Genomic DNA, 15,754 nt, shown 5'->3' on the forward strand with positions numbered 1-15,754 from the left:
ATCAAGTAGAGGGAAAAACTATTGTTTGTAAAACTTCTAAGCTCCAAACAATGAACATGGGTGGAGGCCTAAGAGCCTACCAACCTCAAGCCCAAACATAGTTTTAATATAATCTTATCAGTCATATAAAAATGAAAACAGGAGAGAACAGCAAGAAGACTGGGACTGCAGTTGCTCATAACTTTTGTTGCTTGCTTGGAATAGACAGCAAAGAATGAAACAATACCTAGTTGTATATCTTCTGAACACATTTTGACGACAGTCACCACCCAACCTAACCAGATCTGTGCCTTGGGAGCCAACAATCAGATTATTATCTCCTCTCTTTCTTTGGGTAAGAGGGGTGCGGTAGAGGTAGACTTCCATCCCCCCAGCCTAAAAATGACTTAAGAGCTTGATTAGATTGTAAGGGGGAAAATGTAGAAAGAGGATTCTAGGATGATTCCTGGCTTGGTCTACTGGGCAGGTAGTGATAAGTATATTGTTTGAGATTGGGAATTCCGGATGAGGAGCTCATGTAAGAGGAATGATAAGCCCAGTTTGGGGCATGTTAATGTTGAGATGTTTGTGGGACACTAAAATGAGTTTTCTAGTTGCAATTTGGAATACAGTTAAGAAGGCCAGGAGATAGATTAGGATCTGCCATCAAGGAGGTCACTTGTGTCAAAAGTAATTTCAATGAACTGACGGGGCACAGCTTAAGACTAATGAAATTGGGAAGTTGGCATGTCTGGACCTGTTCAGCACCTGGGCCCTGGTAAATTTACCCTGATGATGGCATGCTGGAAGGCCTTCTGATGGCACCATTTGGCCCAGATGCCAAACCTCCATGCACATTTCCTTTTCAAACTTGCATGGCACATACTTCTTCCCTCCTACCAGGATTTCTCTCCAATGATCAACCATCATAGACTTACATCTATCCTGAAGTGAACCACCCCAAATCGCAAATTATCAGAGTTTTTATTGTTTTACACAGCAATATTTGTTTCACTTTTATCTCGAAACTGTCAAAGTTTCCTCTTTCTAAACACACAAGCACGCACACATGCAAACTGCTTTCCTTTTAGCTACTGAACTCTCTCTCCCCTTTAGTTCACAACCAGTTCTTTTAAATAAATGGTTTCCATTTGCAGCTTACACTTCCCATCCACTCATTCTTGCCTTAAATCCTTTCTATTTGGGTTCTGTTACTACCACATTAAAAAGTGTCTCTAAATTCTGCCAGTGACCTACTTCTTGCTAAATCCAGTGACCTTTTCTCATGTCATCCTCTATAATCTCTGTGGAGAATTTGACAGTGCCTTAAAATTCTCTTTTCTCTTGAACTTTGCTCTCCTGTTTTTTCTTTTCCCAATTTCTTTAACTTTTTCTGATTCATCCTTTCAATAAACATTTGTTAGGCACTGAATTTTTTACTCTTAAAATGTGTCATAATTTATGAGATAAAGTAGTAGGTGGATTTGGGTTCAGGCAAACTACATGGGAAACCAGTAGATTAGTGGACGTTTGCATGGGAGCATAGAATCAGAATAAGGAGAGTTATTCATACAGTTCAGATTTTGTTAACGACATTAGGTTCTGATGCACTGATAAATCACTCCCACATAGGATATATACTTAACAAGTATACCAGACCCTTCACTGTTCATTTCTGACTGTTTTATTTCTTAGCAATTCCTCTTCTGATCTACACATGCTTTATTTATATTAATCCCACAGCTCAATTCATATTCATATCTTTCTCAGTTAAGGAACTATTCTTTTTCTATCTGTGTGGCCTTCAACATGTGACTTAACCTCTCTGTGCCTTATCTGCAAACAGGGGTTAAGCCATTATTTTTTAAGGTGACTTAACATATTTTGAATGTCATCCTTTCTCATGTTTATGCTAAAGTTAAACATTTTGGTGATACTAATAATAACGGCTAACATTTATTACACACTTAATATGAGCCAGGCATTGAGATAAGTACTATGCCATGCAACAGCCTTATGATGCTGATATTATGATTGTCCTTATTTTATAACTGCTGAGACTCTAGCATGTGATACATGGCTGTGAAGTCCAGATTCTGTCACTAAATTCCTTGACTATACATTCTTTTAAAAAATGTCATGTTTTGTTTAATTAGGTCATGCTAAATTTGTATATAAAAGCAGGGGTGACTTCTTGCAGGTGAGAAAACTGTCAAAGAAAATGCTCCTGTAGACGATAGGAAAAATACAGGTTGGCTAGAATCGTGAAAGAAAATGTGACAAAGTTCTGGATAAATGCTGGGATTATACAAGCAAAAGAAAAAAAAAATGATTTGCAGGTTTTCTTTGGCAACTTCTTTCTTAATATTCCTGTATATGAAACTTTCTCTCTTTCCAGGTTCCCAACCTTATTACGTTAGCTTCTGTCCTTGACAAGCTGGTCATCGGGCTCTGTTTACCTCTCCTTTTCTCCCCAGTTTACCTTAAGGCTTAATTTAAGAGCCTAGAAGGAAATGCTTAAGTAAAAGACATAAATTTGCAGAGGAAGACAAGTAAAACACTGGGCTTGCCTATAAATGGTTTATTTTGATGGAGTTGGATTTGATCCTTATTTTTGGCAGTGAAGGTGGTAAGTGTGTTTGTGTGTGTGGTACACGGGCCAGGAAAGGAAGGAGAGGTCTGCACAGCAAATGGCACGTTTTCATTGTTTATGTTCAGCATTTTAATAACGTTAGTATTTGCACAGCTGAAGGAAAGGAAAGCACCCTGAGGCTAGACACCATGAGGAACTCTAGAAGTTTGCAAACCAGAAAAACATGAGTTGGGAAAGAGCCGTAAATGTTAATAAGTAAAAAGCACCTCAGCCAAGATAAACCTAGTGTTGGGATGCTAAATTCCAAAGGGAATCAAAAAGGAGCACATTGAAATACTTAATCTGACAATTCTTAACTCTATTTTTATCATGAAGGTATCACTACAGAGATATTCAGAGATCAGGAAGTTGGAGATTTCTGCACAGTATAGTGAAAACACAAAAGCCTTTAAATGAGAAACAACTTTTATTTATTTATTTTTTAATAAATGTATTTATTTATTTATTTATTTTTGGCTACTTTGGGTCTTCGTTGCTGTGCGCGCGGGATCGGGATTTCTCTAGTTGCAGTGAGCGGGGGCTACTCTTTGTTTCGGTGCGCGGGCTTCTCATTGCGGTGGCTTCTCTTGTTGCGGAGCACGGGCTCTAGGCACGCAGGCTTCAGTAGTTGTGGCACATGGGCTCAGTAGTTGTGGCTCGCGACCTCTAGAGTGCACGCTCAGTAGTTGTGGCGCATGGGCTTAATTGCACCGCGTCATGCAGGATCTTCCTGGATCAGGGCTCGAACCCGTGTCCCCTGAATTGGCGGGTGGATTCTTAACCACTGCGTTACCAGGGAAGTCCCGAGAAACAACTTTTAATTTCATCTCTATAATTTACAAGTATGATGCATGGGGGATTTTACTTAATCTCTCAGGACCTCAATTTCCTCATCTGCAAAACAAAGGAACTGCCTAGCAAACAGTAACTAAATAGTGGCGGTAATAGTTCTGTTTACTATTAGTTGGTGCCTTTAGGTCTCTATCTGTCTTGTACTATCTCACTTTGGCCAGTAGGATAATCACCACAGCTCTGCTTGTAACTATTCTGCCTTTGCTATGGGATGGTAAGGAGATCAATTGTAAGCTGGACTTTATTCAATATAGGAAAATAGAAACCATGGAAGGCATGGCAATTAGCTATTAAGGAGAATACAAAGGCTTTGTGCACAAACCAAAGCCCATGCTTCCAGAGACAGCCTCATCAGCTGTGAGTTTTTACACCTTTTTTTATCCTTTCAGGCAGATTCTTTCCTCCCAGGGTTACCACCATATCTAAGGCCCTGAAGGCTGGTAAAGAACTGATAGTCCTCTCAGATATGTCATTCAGCACTAGCCTGGGAGCTGCCCTGTTTGGATTCTGCGTGCAATAATCCAGAACTGAGCCTCAGTAATGGTAATGTGCTGTCTGCCCACCTAGCATACGGTCAGTCCCTACATCCTGGGCCCCCCGGATCCTGCCCTAATCTCCAACTGCCCACAGTCACCTAATATAGACTCAAAATGGGACAAGGAGAAACACAGGATTAAAAAACAAGTGCTCAGTCAGAGGAAGATCAATGTAGACATTGTTTACCACTTGGCTAAAGGGCTCATGTTTACCACTGGCTGAATAAAGTTGCCTTTCATGGGTCCTAATGGTGTGGATTTTTGTTAGGTGGTTTATTGGCAGTAAAATTCACCTTATTTAATCTTTTTTTCTCTTTTAGCAAGTGGTAAAAGAGTTGGAAATGCAACTGCGGCAGGCCCAGAAATGGAAATGATTTGGTTATAGGGGTGTTGAAAAGCTCTGCCAAAAACTTCATCCTCACCAGCCTCCTAAGGCACCAGGTTCCACCATTAGAATCCCATTATTCTGCCTACAGTAAAAGGTCCTGTCATTATCTTTAGCACCAATTAGTTTAAAATACTTAGGGCCTTGGGGGGAAAATAAAGTCCTACTCTGTTTCATTTGGGGTTAGGGAGACCCTTCAAGGACAGGAATGATTAGTAGGACCAGTGTAGGTACTGAGACCCTGGGGGTAGGCGAGATTCTTCTCTAGTGTACTGGATGTGTGGGTGTGGGGAGGACACAGGGAGGAGGGCAGTCCTGGGTCTTAGAGGTGCGAGGGTGGGGGCTGCAGCCAAAGAAAGACTGCAACATGACAAACTGGAGGGGAGTTTAATCTAGAGCCAGACCTCTGTGTAGATGAAACAGAAATATATTAACTGCGACTTGATTTAAAATTGAAAGGCACTGACTTTCAGAATGGACCATCTGAAAATGCTGTATAATAACCATTAAAGTTCTTTTTAAAATTTAGCTGTTGGGACTTCCCTGGTGGCGCAGTGGTTAAGAATCCGCCTGCCAATGCAGGGGACACAGGTTCGAGCCCTGTTCGGGGAAGATCCTACATGCCGCGGAGCAACTAAACTCGTGAGCCACAACTACTGAGACCGTGTGCCACAATTACTGAAGCCTGCGCTCTAGAGTCCGCGAGCCACAACTACTGAGCCCATGTGCTACAACTACTGAAGCCTGAGTGCCTAGAGCCTGTGCTCCGCAACAAGAGAAGCCACTGCAATGAGAAGCCCGCGCACCACAACGAAGAGTAGCCTCCGCCCACCGCAACTAGAGAAAGCCCGTGTGCAGCAACGAAGACCCAACGCAGCCAAAAATAAATAAATAAATAAACGTTAAAAAAAAAATTTAGCTGTTGTGTCATGAAGCAAATGGATAGTATACATTGTTTTAAAGCTATGATACCAGTGACTAATTCTTTCTTCTTTTGAGAACAAATAATAACTCAAAAACTAGAAAGCCATCAGAAATGTGTATAAATGAGCTTAAAATATAAGGCAAAACAATTTTTGGTATAATTCAGAAATAAACAAAAACAAGTAAGTTATTATATTCTTCAAAACTTTAAAAATCTTTAAAAATGATCTTTCATTTTGGAAACCAAAATCAACACAACAATTATTGTCTTTTGAAGACACCATTTCAACCTATAGAACTGTATATAACACAAAATTGGAAACATATAAAGGTGACCAAATAGGAAAATGGTCTTTCTGAATATATTTTAATTTTTTACTGAATAATGCAGCTGATTATTCTAAGGTTCTAAATTCTTCCATATTGCAGGAATAAAATCGTAAAAGAAAAAATTAACACTTACTAAACTTTTATTAAGTAACAAGAATTTCTAAAATTGTTACATGTAAAATGTCCATGGTTCTATGTGGTAGATACTGTAACCTCCATTTTACAGACGAAAAAACTAAGAGTTTGAGAGACTTTACTAATAGCACACCACTGTAAATGCTTAAGCCAGGAATATAAAAGCAATTTAGAGATCTTGAGAGGGAACTTAAATTCATTGGCTCGGCTAAATGTTTCTCACTGGTACCTAATTAATAACTTCAATGCAAACTTTTACTTAGAAGCAGTTGCAACAGGTTAGCTTACACCTACCATTTACTACCTTGAACTGTCAATCCTATTATCAGGCACTTATTTTGGTCGCATATAAAACAACTTCTCCCTTAAGTAGCCACCATCATCTTATACTCAATTGACTGTTTATTACAATTCTATTTCCTCCCAAGTGTTTGACATAACAGGAAAAGAATTCCCAACTCATGCATTCCACAATCTCCAACCCACTCATTTATTCAGTCATTTAATGAATATTGAATGTCTGCCAATATACTAGACACAATTCTTGCTGCTGAAGATATAAAGCCTAAGTCTTTATGAAGTTCATATTTTAATAGGAAAAAGAGATACCAGATAGATGATAGAGACAGATTGATAGATGGATGACAGCTAGCTAGCTAGCTAGCTAGACAAATAGATATAGGTATAGATAAAATAGTGTTATGTTCTTGTGGCAAAAACTGAGAGCTGTCACCCAGTAATCATTATCTTCTTTGTCAGTAAGTTAACCTCTGAATTTAACTGGAAGTGGCCACCCAGAATAAAATCTACATTTCCCAACCTCTCTTGAGCTGTGTTTGGCTATGTGACTAAGTTCTGCCAAAGGGATGTAAACAAGAGAGATCTGAGCAATATCAGGACATGTTTGAAGGAGACCTTCATTACTTTTTCTTTTTCTTTTTCCTGCTGCCTTTCTCATTACTTTTTCTTTTTCCTGCTGACTGAAATAAGAGCATGCTGACTAGAACTGAAGCAGTCATTTAAGCCCAAGGGTCTGCATTTTAGGGACAATGGAGCAAAATGTTAGAGGTGACTGCGCCCCTGATAATTATGTCAATCACACGAACCCTAGATTATTTACCTCTGGACAAAGTTTATGTGTGAGAAAAACAAACTTCCATCTTTTTGAAATTTCTGTTTTTAGGGTTTTCTGTCACTCCCATTCGACTTTAATCTTAACTAATACAAAAATATTTAAAAAATAAAGCAGAGTAAGGGACTAGAGTGTGGCACCATGTGATATTTTAGACAGGGTGACTGGGGAAGGACTTTATGAGGAATCAATAGTTGGGGGGAGTCCTGAATGCATGAGTAAGCCAAGTGGTAGGGGGAGAGCATGTTCCAGGAAGTGGGAAATAGTAAGAGCCAAAGCCTGGATATGGGAGGGAACATGCTTCTGTGTTCAAAGACCAGCAAGGAGGCCAACATGGCCTACCTTCCCAACCTCTTATCCTGATTCCCAAACAGAAATCCTTGACTCCAGACCTTGCAGAGATCAGTCAACTTTGCAGGCACTGTTCTCTACAGGGTCTCTTCAGAAAGACTCATGACCCAGCTATGAGTCTAAGCTTTTACTCAGATAGCTTCAAGGCTCAACCTCTAAGGCCCATTACAAAATGCTCCCCCACTTCGCCATTCAAATATAACCCATTTTTCTGAACTTACTATAGGTTCTCACTCTTGCTTAAGGGATGGCACTATTGATCTGCCCCATATTGCTTTCTTTCTTCTTGAAACTCCTTAGATATTATGGTCAATACTTTCATGTTAATTGTTAATAATCTATCATTCTGTTCTAATTCACGTATTCAATATGTATCTTTTGCCACCTCAATTAAGATGTAATGTAAGGGCTACATCTTAAAAAGTTTTAAAAATCTTTTTTGGCTAGTATCTCTTCAAACAGAAGGTACTCCATAAAAACCTTCTGTATGTTCATTCAACCATCTCACAAACTCGAAACATAATGGAGAGAACCTAATCTTTCTTGGTTCCTCCCTTTTGCCAGGAAGATATGAGTAGCTGAAGTATTTGGTGCTATATATAGTCAGTTGATGTCAGCTGGATGCCAGTCTCTTCAGAAAGGCTCAGTCCCCAGTTTGAGTCAGAGCTAGGGACCATGCTATCCCAGGCTCAAGGATAAAAACCTTCGGGCCCAAGTGCCATCCATATTCCATCTCCAGTCTTTCCTCCACAAATCAGGATTCATCCTTCCTGAAAAGCACGGTCTAAGAGCAAGGTAAGTATATTGTTTCCTAAAATGTTCTATTAGTCAGTTGTCCAAGGAAGTTCAGAGTTGTGACTCATTAATGGGCTTTCTTTGCTTTAAAGGACAGCTGTTGATGCCAATATTAAAATACTACCACCAAAGAGTTCTGGTTTAATCTGGCATCCTTTCTTCGTTCTTACAATATGCTGGAATTGATGTACTGTGATGTTGGTACAAATGAAGGCCAGTAAGGAAACAATGACAGATTAAAATAAACTGTGGAAAAGAGAGAGGAAGGGGAAAGGAGGCCAGCTCTTTCATTGTTTCTCATTGCCCAATAATCATTGTACTAGTATACAGATAAGACTGGGCCGGAAACTCTGAGAAACAGCCTCTGTTCACTGTGACATTGCCTGTCAATGAATAGCATGCTCTGTCACCAGACAAGGAACGGTATTAAAGTCTTTCAGTAGAAAGCAATAATAAACTCTTAATAAAGAACAAAGATGCTGTCTTTCAAAAGGATGATTACAGAACACTCCAAATGAGTTCTTGACATTGCCTCAATAATGTTCCTTTATTTTTCACAGGGAACAAAAAAATCATGCTATCACACAATACCATGGTGAAGCAGAGGAAACAGCAAGCATCAGCCATCATGAAGGAAATCCATGGAAATGGTATCAGTGAAAACCCTTCACAGCAATAATATAGCTCAGCATTAATGTAGACCCTTCCTGATGTTATTTAATATTCTATAGTTTACTTCCTTTAAATTCTTGCTATTCTGTCATAACAAACCTGGAGCTCTAGGGGGTGTATAAAAGCCTATGGTAACTAATCCTTTTGTAGTCATCCTTTCTCATTTGAAAGCTATTTTCAGATGAACAACTGCTCTAAAGGAATGAAGCAATCTGACAGCTGATGTACATTCTACTTGGCTTGCCTTTCACATTTCACGTTATAAGTTAATATCACCACTCTCAGATCTTTTTTTCTCTTTTTTGGACAGGTCTCATACAATCTTGTCTTCATTGTCCATCCCACAAGATCTACCTTGATTTCTTTTACCTTATATTACATAAATCATTCAAAATCTGTTCTAGTGTCCTTTTTTTTTTTTTAAGAAAGGTGTTAAATTGGAATTCATATTCATTGTGAACTTCTTTAACCCTGAAACCAGTTTTCATATTTGGTAACTGATTTACCGAGATATTCTGTGTGGAAATCTACTTCTATTTATAATTTCTAGGAAAATATAGATTTCTTATAGTCTCAAGCATATAACTCAAAAAAATTTTAATATAAATTAGATGCAAGATGATATTCCACTCTCTTCTCTAAGTTCTAGCAAAACACTCCAGAAAGTAATGCTTTATACATTGCATTTTGATTGTTATAAAGGAAATTCAACTTTTGATTGTTATAAAGGAAATTGAGCAAAGGATAGCATCAATTTTAAAAGTTAATAAGTAGAATATCTAGATTGTTTTAAGGGCTGATTTGAGCCATTCCAGAATATATTTGTGGAGTTTTCAGGGCACCTCCTTATTTCCCTTCTATTAACAAGGAATGTGACCTTTTACCTGGACAATACTAAGACCTACAGCAATGAGATCTTTCACCAGGTAGCTGGGAACAGGCATAAGTATAGCATTTTCATATTTCACCTTCCATAAAGCAAGCTGAATAGAACCAATCAGAGACTGTGTTAGATGCTTCCCCCCACAATGCAGTCATATCTAAAGGGTTCTGTTATTAAGTTTCGTTTTCTATTTTTTCCAATACAAACTCACCATACTGGATTCAATTTAGACCCATGTTTTACTATGATGTCAAACTAGTTTGGAATAAAGTGAAAATAATTCTGAATTAGACACCAGAACTAAATTTGTACCAATGCAAGGTTCCAAAATTCAGGCTTCTTTTAAATTTTTGTGCTTCTTTGTATTTCCTGCTTCATGTAGTTTACTTGAAATTGTTTTAATAGTTTCCTTGATCAATAAGGAAAAAATCAGATAATCACTTGAGTTTGAGACTAAATTATTTATCTTAAAACTAGGCTTGGGATAAGTTATCATTTTCTAATTGCATCATAATCATAAATTAATCCATCGTTTTAATGTATTCCCAGTTTAAATCATGTGTTGGATTCTACTCTCTTATTTCTGACATAGACCTATAAGAGTATCTTTTTCCTTTTTTTATAACATAACTTTTGTTTTTTTATGAAATATAAAGAAAAAGTACAATTATATCTCAAGGGGAAAAAACCCCTCAAGACTATAATCTCACCACCAACAGGTCCTGGCCATGTAAAGTCTGCTGAAGCCCTCCCTCCCAAGTCACGGGAAGATTTCCAGTCCCTTAAATGGAGTCACATACTCTGCCTTTGTTTGGAGGTCAAGTACTACAGATAACAGGGATAATCACAGACTTCTTTCTTAACTCATCTCAGATAAAACAGCTGCAGTACTTTAGGAAGCAGTTTAAATAATTTCCCTCTTTTATTTCCTCTGACATCTTACATGGAACTTTACTATTTGTATATGACATAGTGTTTAGAGATCTGGAGCTAGGGGAGTATCATTTTTTCTAAGGAGGCAGAAATGAGACATGGACTGCAGAGAAACCTTTCTGGGAATAATTCTCCAAACTTTCAAACACTTCACACCAACAAAAACCTGGATAATTTAAGACAAAGCATGCAACTCTTTTGATCTTAATTCTAAGACTAAATAAGTAAAATTTGGACTGGATTGTCCTCTATAAAAATGAACAGAGAAGCTATTCGAAGTTCTTCTCCCACTCCCTTCTCCCCTTGTGCATCAAGATTTTTTTTTCAGTATTATAATTCATTTATTTTTTATATCACTTTTCAAAAACATTTAGCCTGGAGGAGAATGAAGTGTGACAATGAGATGGCTAAATGAGTTGTCTTCTAAACCTGAGCTAGGAGTTCAGTCCAGTTCTTGCTGTGGGGAGAGAGACTATAGCTGGTGAGCCTTGAGATGATCAGTAGGAAAATATAAGAATCAAAAAGGAGAGTTTTTCATCAGAGCACTCATTGAATCTGAAGGAGAAATAACCTCAAAGAATTACTGAGAAATCCTACCCATATAGACTAAAATACATAGAACTGGATAGCACGAGTAAAAATGTAGATAACTCACAGCCTCTACTAACTATACGCCAAATTGTTCACTCATTATGGATCCATAATGATTTGGTGTCAAATTATGTACCAGAAGCAAATATACTACACCCTCAATAAGTAATTAATAAAAAGTATCTCCTAACACTGAGGCTCTATACCTTCAGACAGACCATCCTCAGCATCATATCATGATGATCATCAACATGGTCATCAACAACAATATTAAAAGTGTTAGAGCTGATGATTAGTAGCTGTTTTGTGTTACTACTGTGATACAAAACCCAGAAGCTTTAAACAGAAATATCAGAGCCATTTTGCTACTATCTAACAAGTGCTATTCTAAAAGACAAAAACACCAAAATACTTTGCCATTATCTGTCATGAATTAGTTGTGGAGGCAAGAAAAGATGGCTTATAATTGTTCCATGCCCACCAGCCCTGTGCTATTTACTCCTGATGCTGTACATATTCTCCACTGGTGATCATGTTTCTCTCTCACTCAGTAACTCATTTGAGACTTGATTACTGAAGGAAGAGAGAGAGAGAGGGAAGGATAAAAGAATAGGAAGTAATAAGTCTATAGAGAAAGAGAATGGGGAATGAGTATGGAAGAAGGAGAGGCACTCTAGAGCAACTGGCATCCGTCCAGAAATGGTGGGGAAAAGGAATAGGAATTAAAATTATCTAAGAACTGGGAGTATGCTGTCCCCTGATCTTAAGCACAGATATTGCTGACAGTTTAGAAGAAGAGCTTCAGAAATAGAAAGACTACAGTTGTTTCAGTCACCCTACAGTTTTCGCACCTGGGCTCTGTGAGGGCTTTTTTGGTATGTTTTTTGTTTGTTTGTTTTTTCCCTCATGACTGGTGAACAGCTTTTCCCAGAACACAGAAGAGGACTGAGCAGATTGTTTTTGTGATTTCAGGAAAAGAGTTTAGTCTGTGGTCTGAAAACAGGAAGCCAGGTTCTAAATGGAGTGCTGTTGTTGATACCGTACCAGGAGCCCTGAGTTCCAGCCCAGACAGCAGATTCCTCATCTGAAAATGAAGAGGTTGGATCTGTTGAGTCGTCTAATTCTAAAATTTCATGATTCTAATATATTGAGCTATGTGCTCAAACATCAGTGTATTTGAGTTTTTCCACCAATAACAGAGGCAATGATAATATTAACACAAATTGCAGGGGCACTTTGAAAAGCATAGATATAATGTCTTGACTTTCAGATGAAAGATAATGTGAGGACCCCTTTTACTTTTCCTGTATAAGCATATCTTAAACTGTAATTAATCAAGTCATCAATATAAAAATGAGGACACCAGGAAGGACTTAAACACCACAGATCAAATGTAAAAAGTCTAGGGGAGAAAAAGAACTTAACCTAATGCTTAATGTACAAATTTGTTAGTTTTCTTTGGTTTAAAAATTCACATTAGCATTCTCATAACCCGAAGAAAAAGCATGCTTTATTTTGAAAATTGGTGTGCAATAATATGTTGTGAAATCATGAATTTTTCTAAGCATGTCATAGATTTCTAAACCTCTAATAACGCTCTCCAGCAAAGTAGCAGCAGAGAACTAGGCTAAATTCCAATTTATACCAAAGTTGAAATTACAGTGTTTAATTCTTGCCATATTCCATCATCCTAAAAGAATGAAGAACATCATTTCTTTGTTGCCTTTTTCACTCTAATATGCTCTAGATATACATCTTATAAACAGTACTAGATGAATTACTGGTTTGTGTAACTCAATTTGCATAATTCAATACATTGGTAATCTCATTTTTTAAATGTTTATAGATTTACACAGTTATTGAATGGTAATACTTTAATTAACAGTAAATTTTTGAACTCAAATCAAGGCAAGGAGATATGAAATAGGAAAATATAGAATCCCAGATGAGTTTCAAAATCAACTTTTTAATCTAGAGAAAATTATTAAAAATTACTAATAAACTTTTAATCAAATGTAGACTTTTCAAGTATTATTCAAAATCACAGTCTAGACTATTAACTTTTATATAATATGTATATATGCATGTTGCACTACGCAATAATGTATATTTATGGACTATTATTCAATCCACACAGGCCAACTGTCTGTAAACAGGCAGAAGAGTCCTGTTAAGCGCAGAGAAAATCTCTTGGCTTCAATCAGGCTTTTAAGTAAATTGATAGGACCGCCCTAAAGTAAATCAATTTCAGTTATCTCCCTTTCTGTGGTTTTGCCCATTTTACCAGAATTGCAGCTGCCAGTGAATCATGGGGATACAGTTTTAAAAGATCTTTTGTCTTACTACTATTATTTGTAAGTGGGTATCTTTACAAACTATGAATTGGATTCACTGATCTAACTAAATATGTAACTTTGGCAGGATCAAAATTACAAATTAAAAATACAGAACTACCTGTGCACACATAAATCCTTGTTGACTAAGTTTTAGAATGTTAACCTATGAAATAAATGTGAAAAAAAAAATGTTTCCTTTGAAGGAATTTAGATTCAGTGTCTGCTCATAAGACTGCATATTGAAGAAAGGTTTGAAAAAAGAGTTGATCACATTTTCAAAGATCACTGATACTCTCCCAATAAAATGCAATTTTCCATTTGTTTTCCAGTACTCATAGTAATATGGCTAAAGTGGAAGGAAAGTATACTCAAAAACCAAAAGTTTGAACTTTTTAATGTAAGATTTTAAATCTTAATTTAGCTACAAAAATAATGCACATTTTAGGACATTACTGAGAAAGAATATTGATTACAATTATTTAATATTTCTAGTAGATTGAAAAATGCAGAGGTTTTTGTGGAAATTAATTTGATAATGGTCAAGACCCTAAAGTTATATTTTAATAGTTTTTTATAATTAGATATTTATTCCAAAATAATCATTATTTCCTTAAAATAGTAGCAAACTATAATAGATTAAGTCCTATAAAATATTTAAAGAATAAATGGAAAATTCTGGATCACTATAAACGACATTAACAGGAAAGCATGCCTGGCAATATTATTTTCAATAGATGATCTAATGCCACAAAGACAACCTTCTAATCCATCAGGGCAAGGATATGAACCCTGAATAAGTTATATCATTTATCAGGCATCCAGATTAAACACACTGTTAAGACCCTGCACAGAGGTTTGCAATAAAGGGCAGGGAACAGCTGAACTTGGATTCTATCTGCTCAGTTGACACCATTCTTTTCACTCTGAAAGTTTAAGTAAATGAAAGTGTTCATACATTAGATTTCCCAGCTCACAGATGGTCTGGAACTCCAGCTCCAATTACATCATAAACTTAACTACTGGAAGGGAAGGGAAAAAAAACCTTGGAGAATTTAGTTTATGTCTTTTATTGTTTGTTTGTTTATGCAAAATATATTGACTTAAAATGTTCCTATGTCTATCAGTATGCTAGTGAATATTTAACTGGTTCTTTGGGGGGGAAAATGCCTTGGTTTGTAGAATTTGCCAATTTCTGTGGTATAAATACTCTTGCCATGGCCAATTTTGAGCTACCATCAAGGAGAAACTGAATGCAGGGTTGGGAAGAGATGTGTAGTAATACAACACTATACAGTATTTCCACCATACAGATATAATAGATATAAGAAAACATCAAGAGCATAGATAACAGCAAAAAGGAGTAAAACATTTAGAAAGTGATATTTTTGAGTATTTATTGCTTTCTTTTTAATATAACTTATTATTAAGTTTATATAATTTAATTTTAATAGGGGTTATGTTCACTGAGTTTAACTACTGGCTCACAGAATTTCTGAAAATTTATCAATTGACTCTTGTGAGCCAGTGCAAGCCTGCTCCAGACACCACTAGATTTCTCATGCAGTGCTTCTGGTCCCAGAGATCCACAGTACCTTTAGATGGTCACTCAAAGCCAATTATTAACTCACTGTCTGTTACTCACAGAGTAAGAGGGAGAAAATTTAGGCTTAAAGGTGTAGAAGGAAGTATGAAGAATAAGCAAAGAGGGTTGAGAGTTGGTCAATTATTTTGTGTGCCTCCTTCTCCTCTTTCCTTTTGTCTCTCATATCTCCTCTCTTGTGGTATAAATTTACTAGTAATAATGGATTGTACCAACTGATTATTGAGGGTAGGCAAGTTCCTCATGGCTCTTGCTGCACATCTACTCCTTGTAGCAGCTTGGGTGATGATTATTGTGTTTTGCTAAAAAGGAGTGAATGTTTCTTATGAGCCCAAATGAGTCTGGCCAGAGGTATATCCATATTTTACACTTCTGCTCTTTTTTTCCTTTCCTCTTCGAGGCCCCCACTGCTGGGCTTCTAGGCTATTCTTCTTTACTCTTTCTTGATTCCAATCTTAATAGACTTTTGGACCTACATCAGTGAGATGAAGATCTGAAGAGAATGACCATAGTTAGCATGCTTTTAGTTGAAAATAGCAGAAAATCAGAAACCAACTAAAGGGAATTTATTGCCTCACATAACTGAAAAGTTCAGAGGTGATCTGGTAAGTCTTCATCTGGCAGCTCCAGTATGCCATTAAGGACCAGGTTTCTTTCTCCCTCTGCTCTGATTTTCTTGGGGTAAGCT

The 15,754-nt window shown here is 37.1% G+C and overlaps 1 protein-coding gene across 1 annotated transcript in view; it reads left to right on the forward strand.

Annotated features, from left to right (window-relative positions):
- The first annotated feature begins 7,875 nt into the window (after nt 1–7,875).
- Nucleotides 7,876–15,754, forward strand: part of MYOZ2 (myozenin 2) — a 34,850-nt gene continuing 26,971 nt past the window's right edge. The window contains exons 1-2 of the mRNA XM_082389695.1: nt 7,876–8,051; nt 8,612–8,701. Of these exons, the coding sequence (XP_082245821.1) occupies nt 8,626–8,701 (76 nt within the window). The 5' untranslated portion in view covers nt 7,876–8,051; nt 8,612–8,625. The remainder of the gene's footprint in view (nt 8,052–8,611; nt 8,702–15,754) is intronic.

The sequence above is a fragment of the Balaenoptera borealis genome (genome assembly GCF_965194805.1).
Source record: "Balaenoptera borealis genome assembly, chromosome: 4".
NCBI lineage: Eukaryota > Metazoa > Chordata > Mammalia > Artiodactyla > Balaenopteridae > Balaenoptera > Balaenoptera borealis.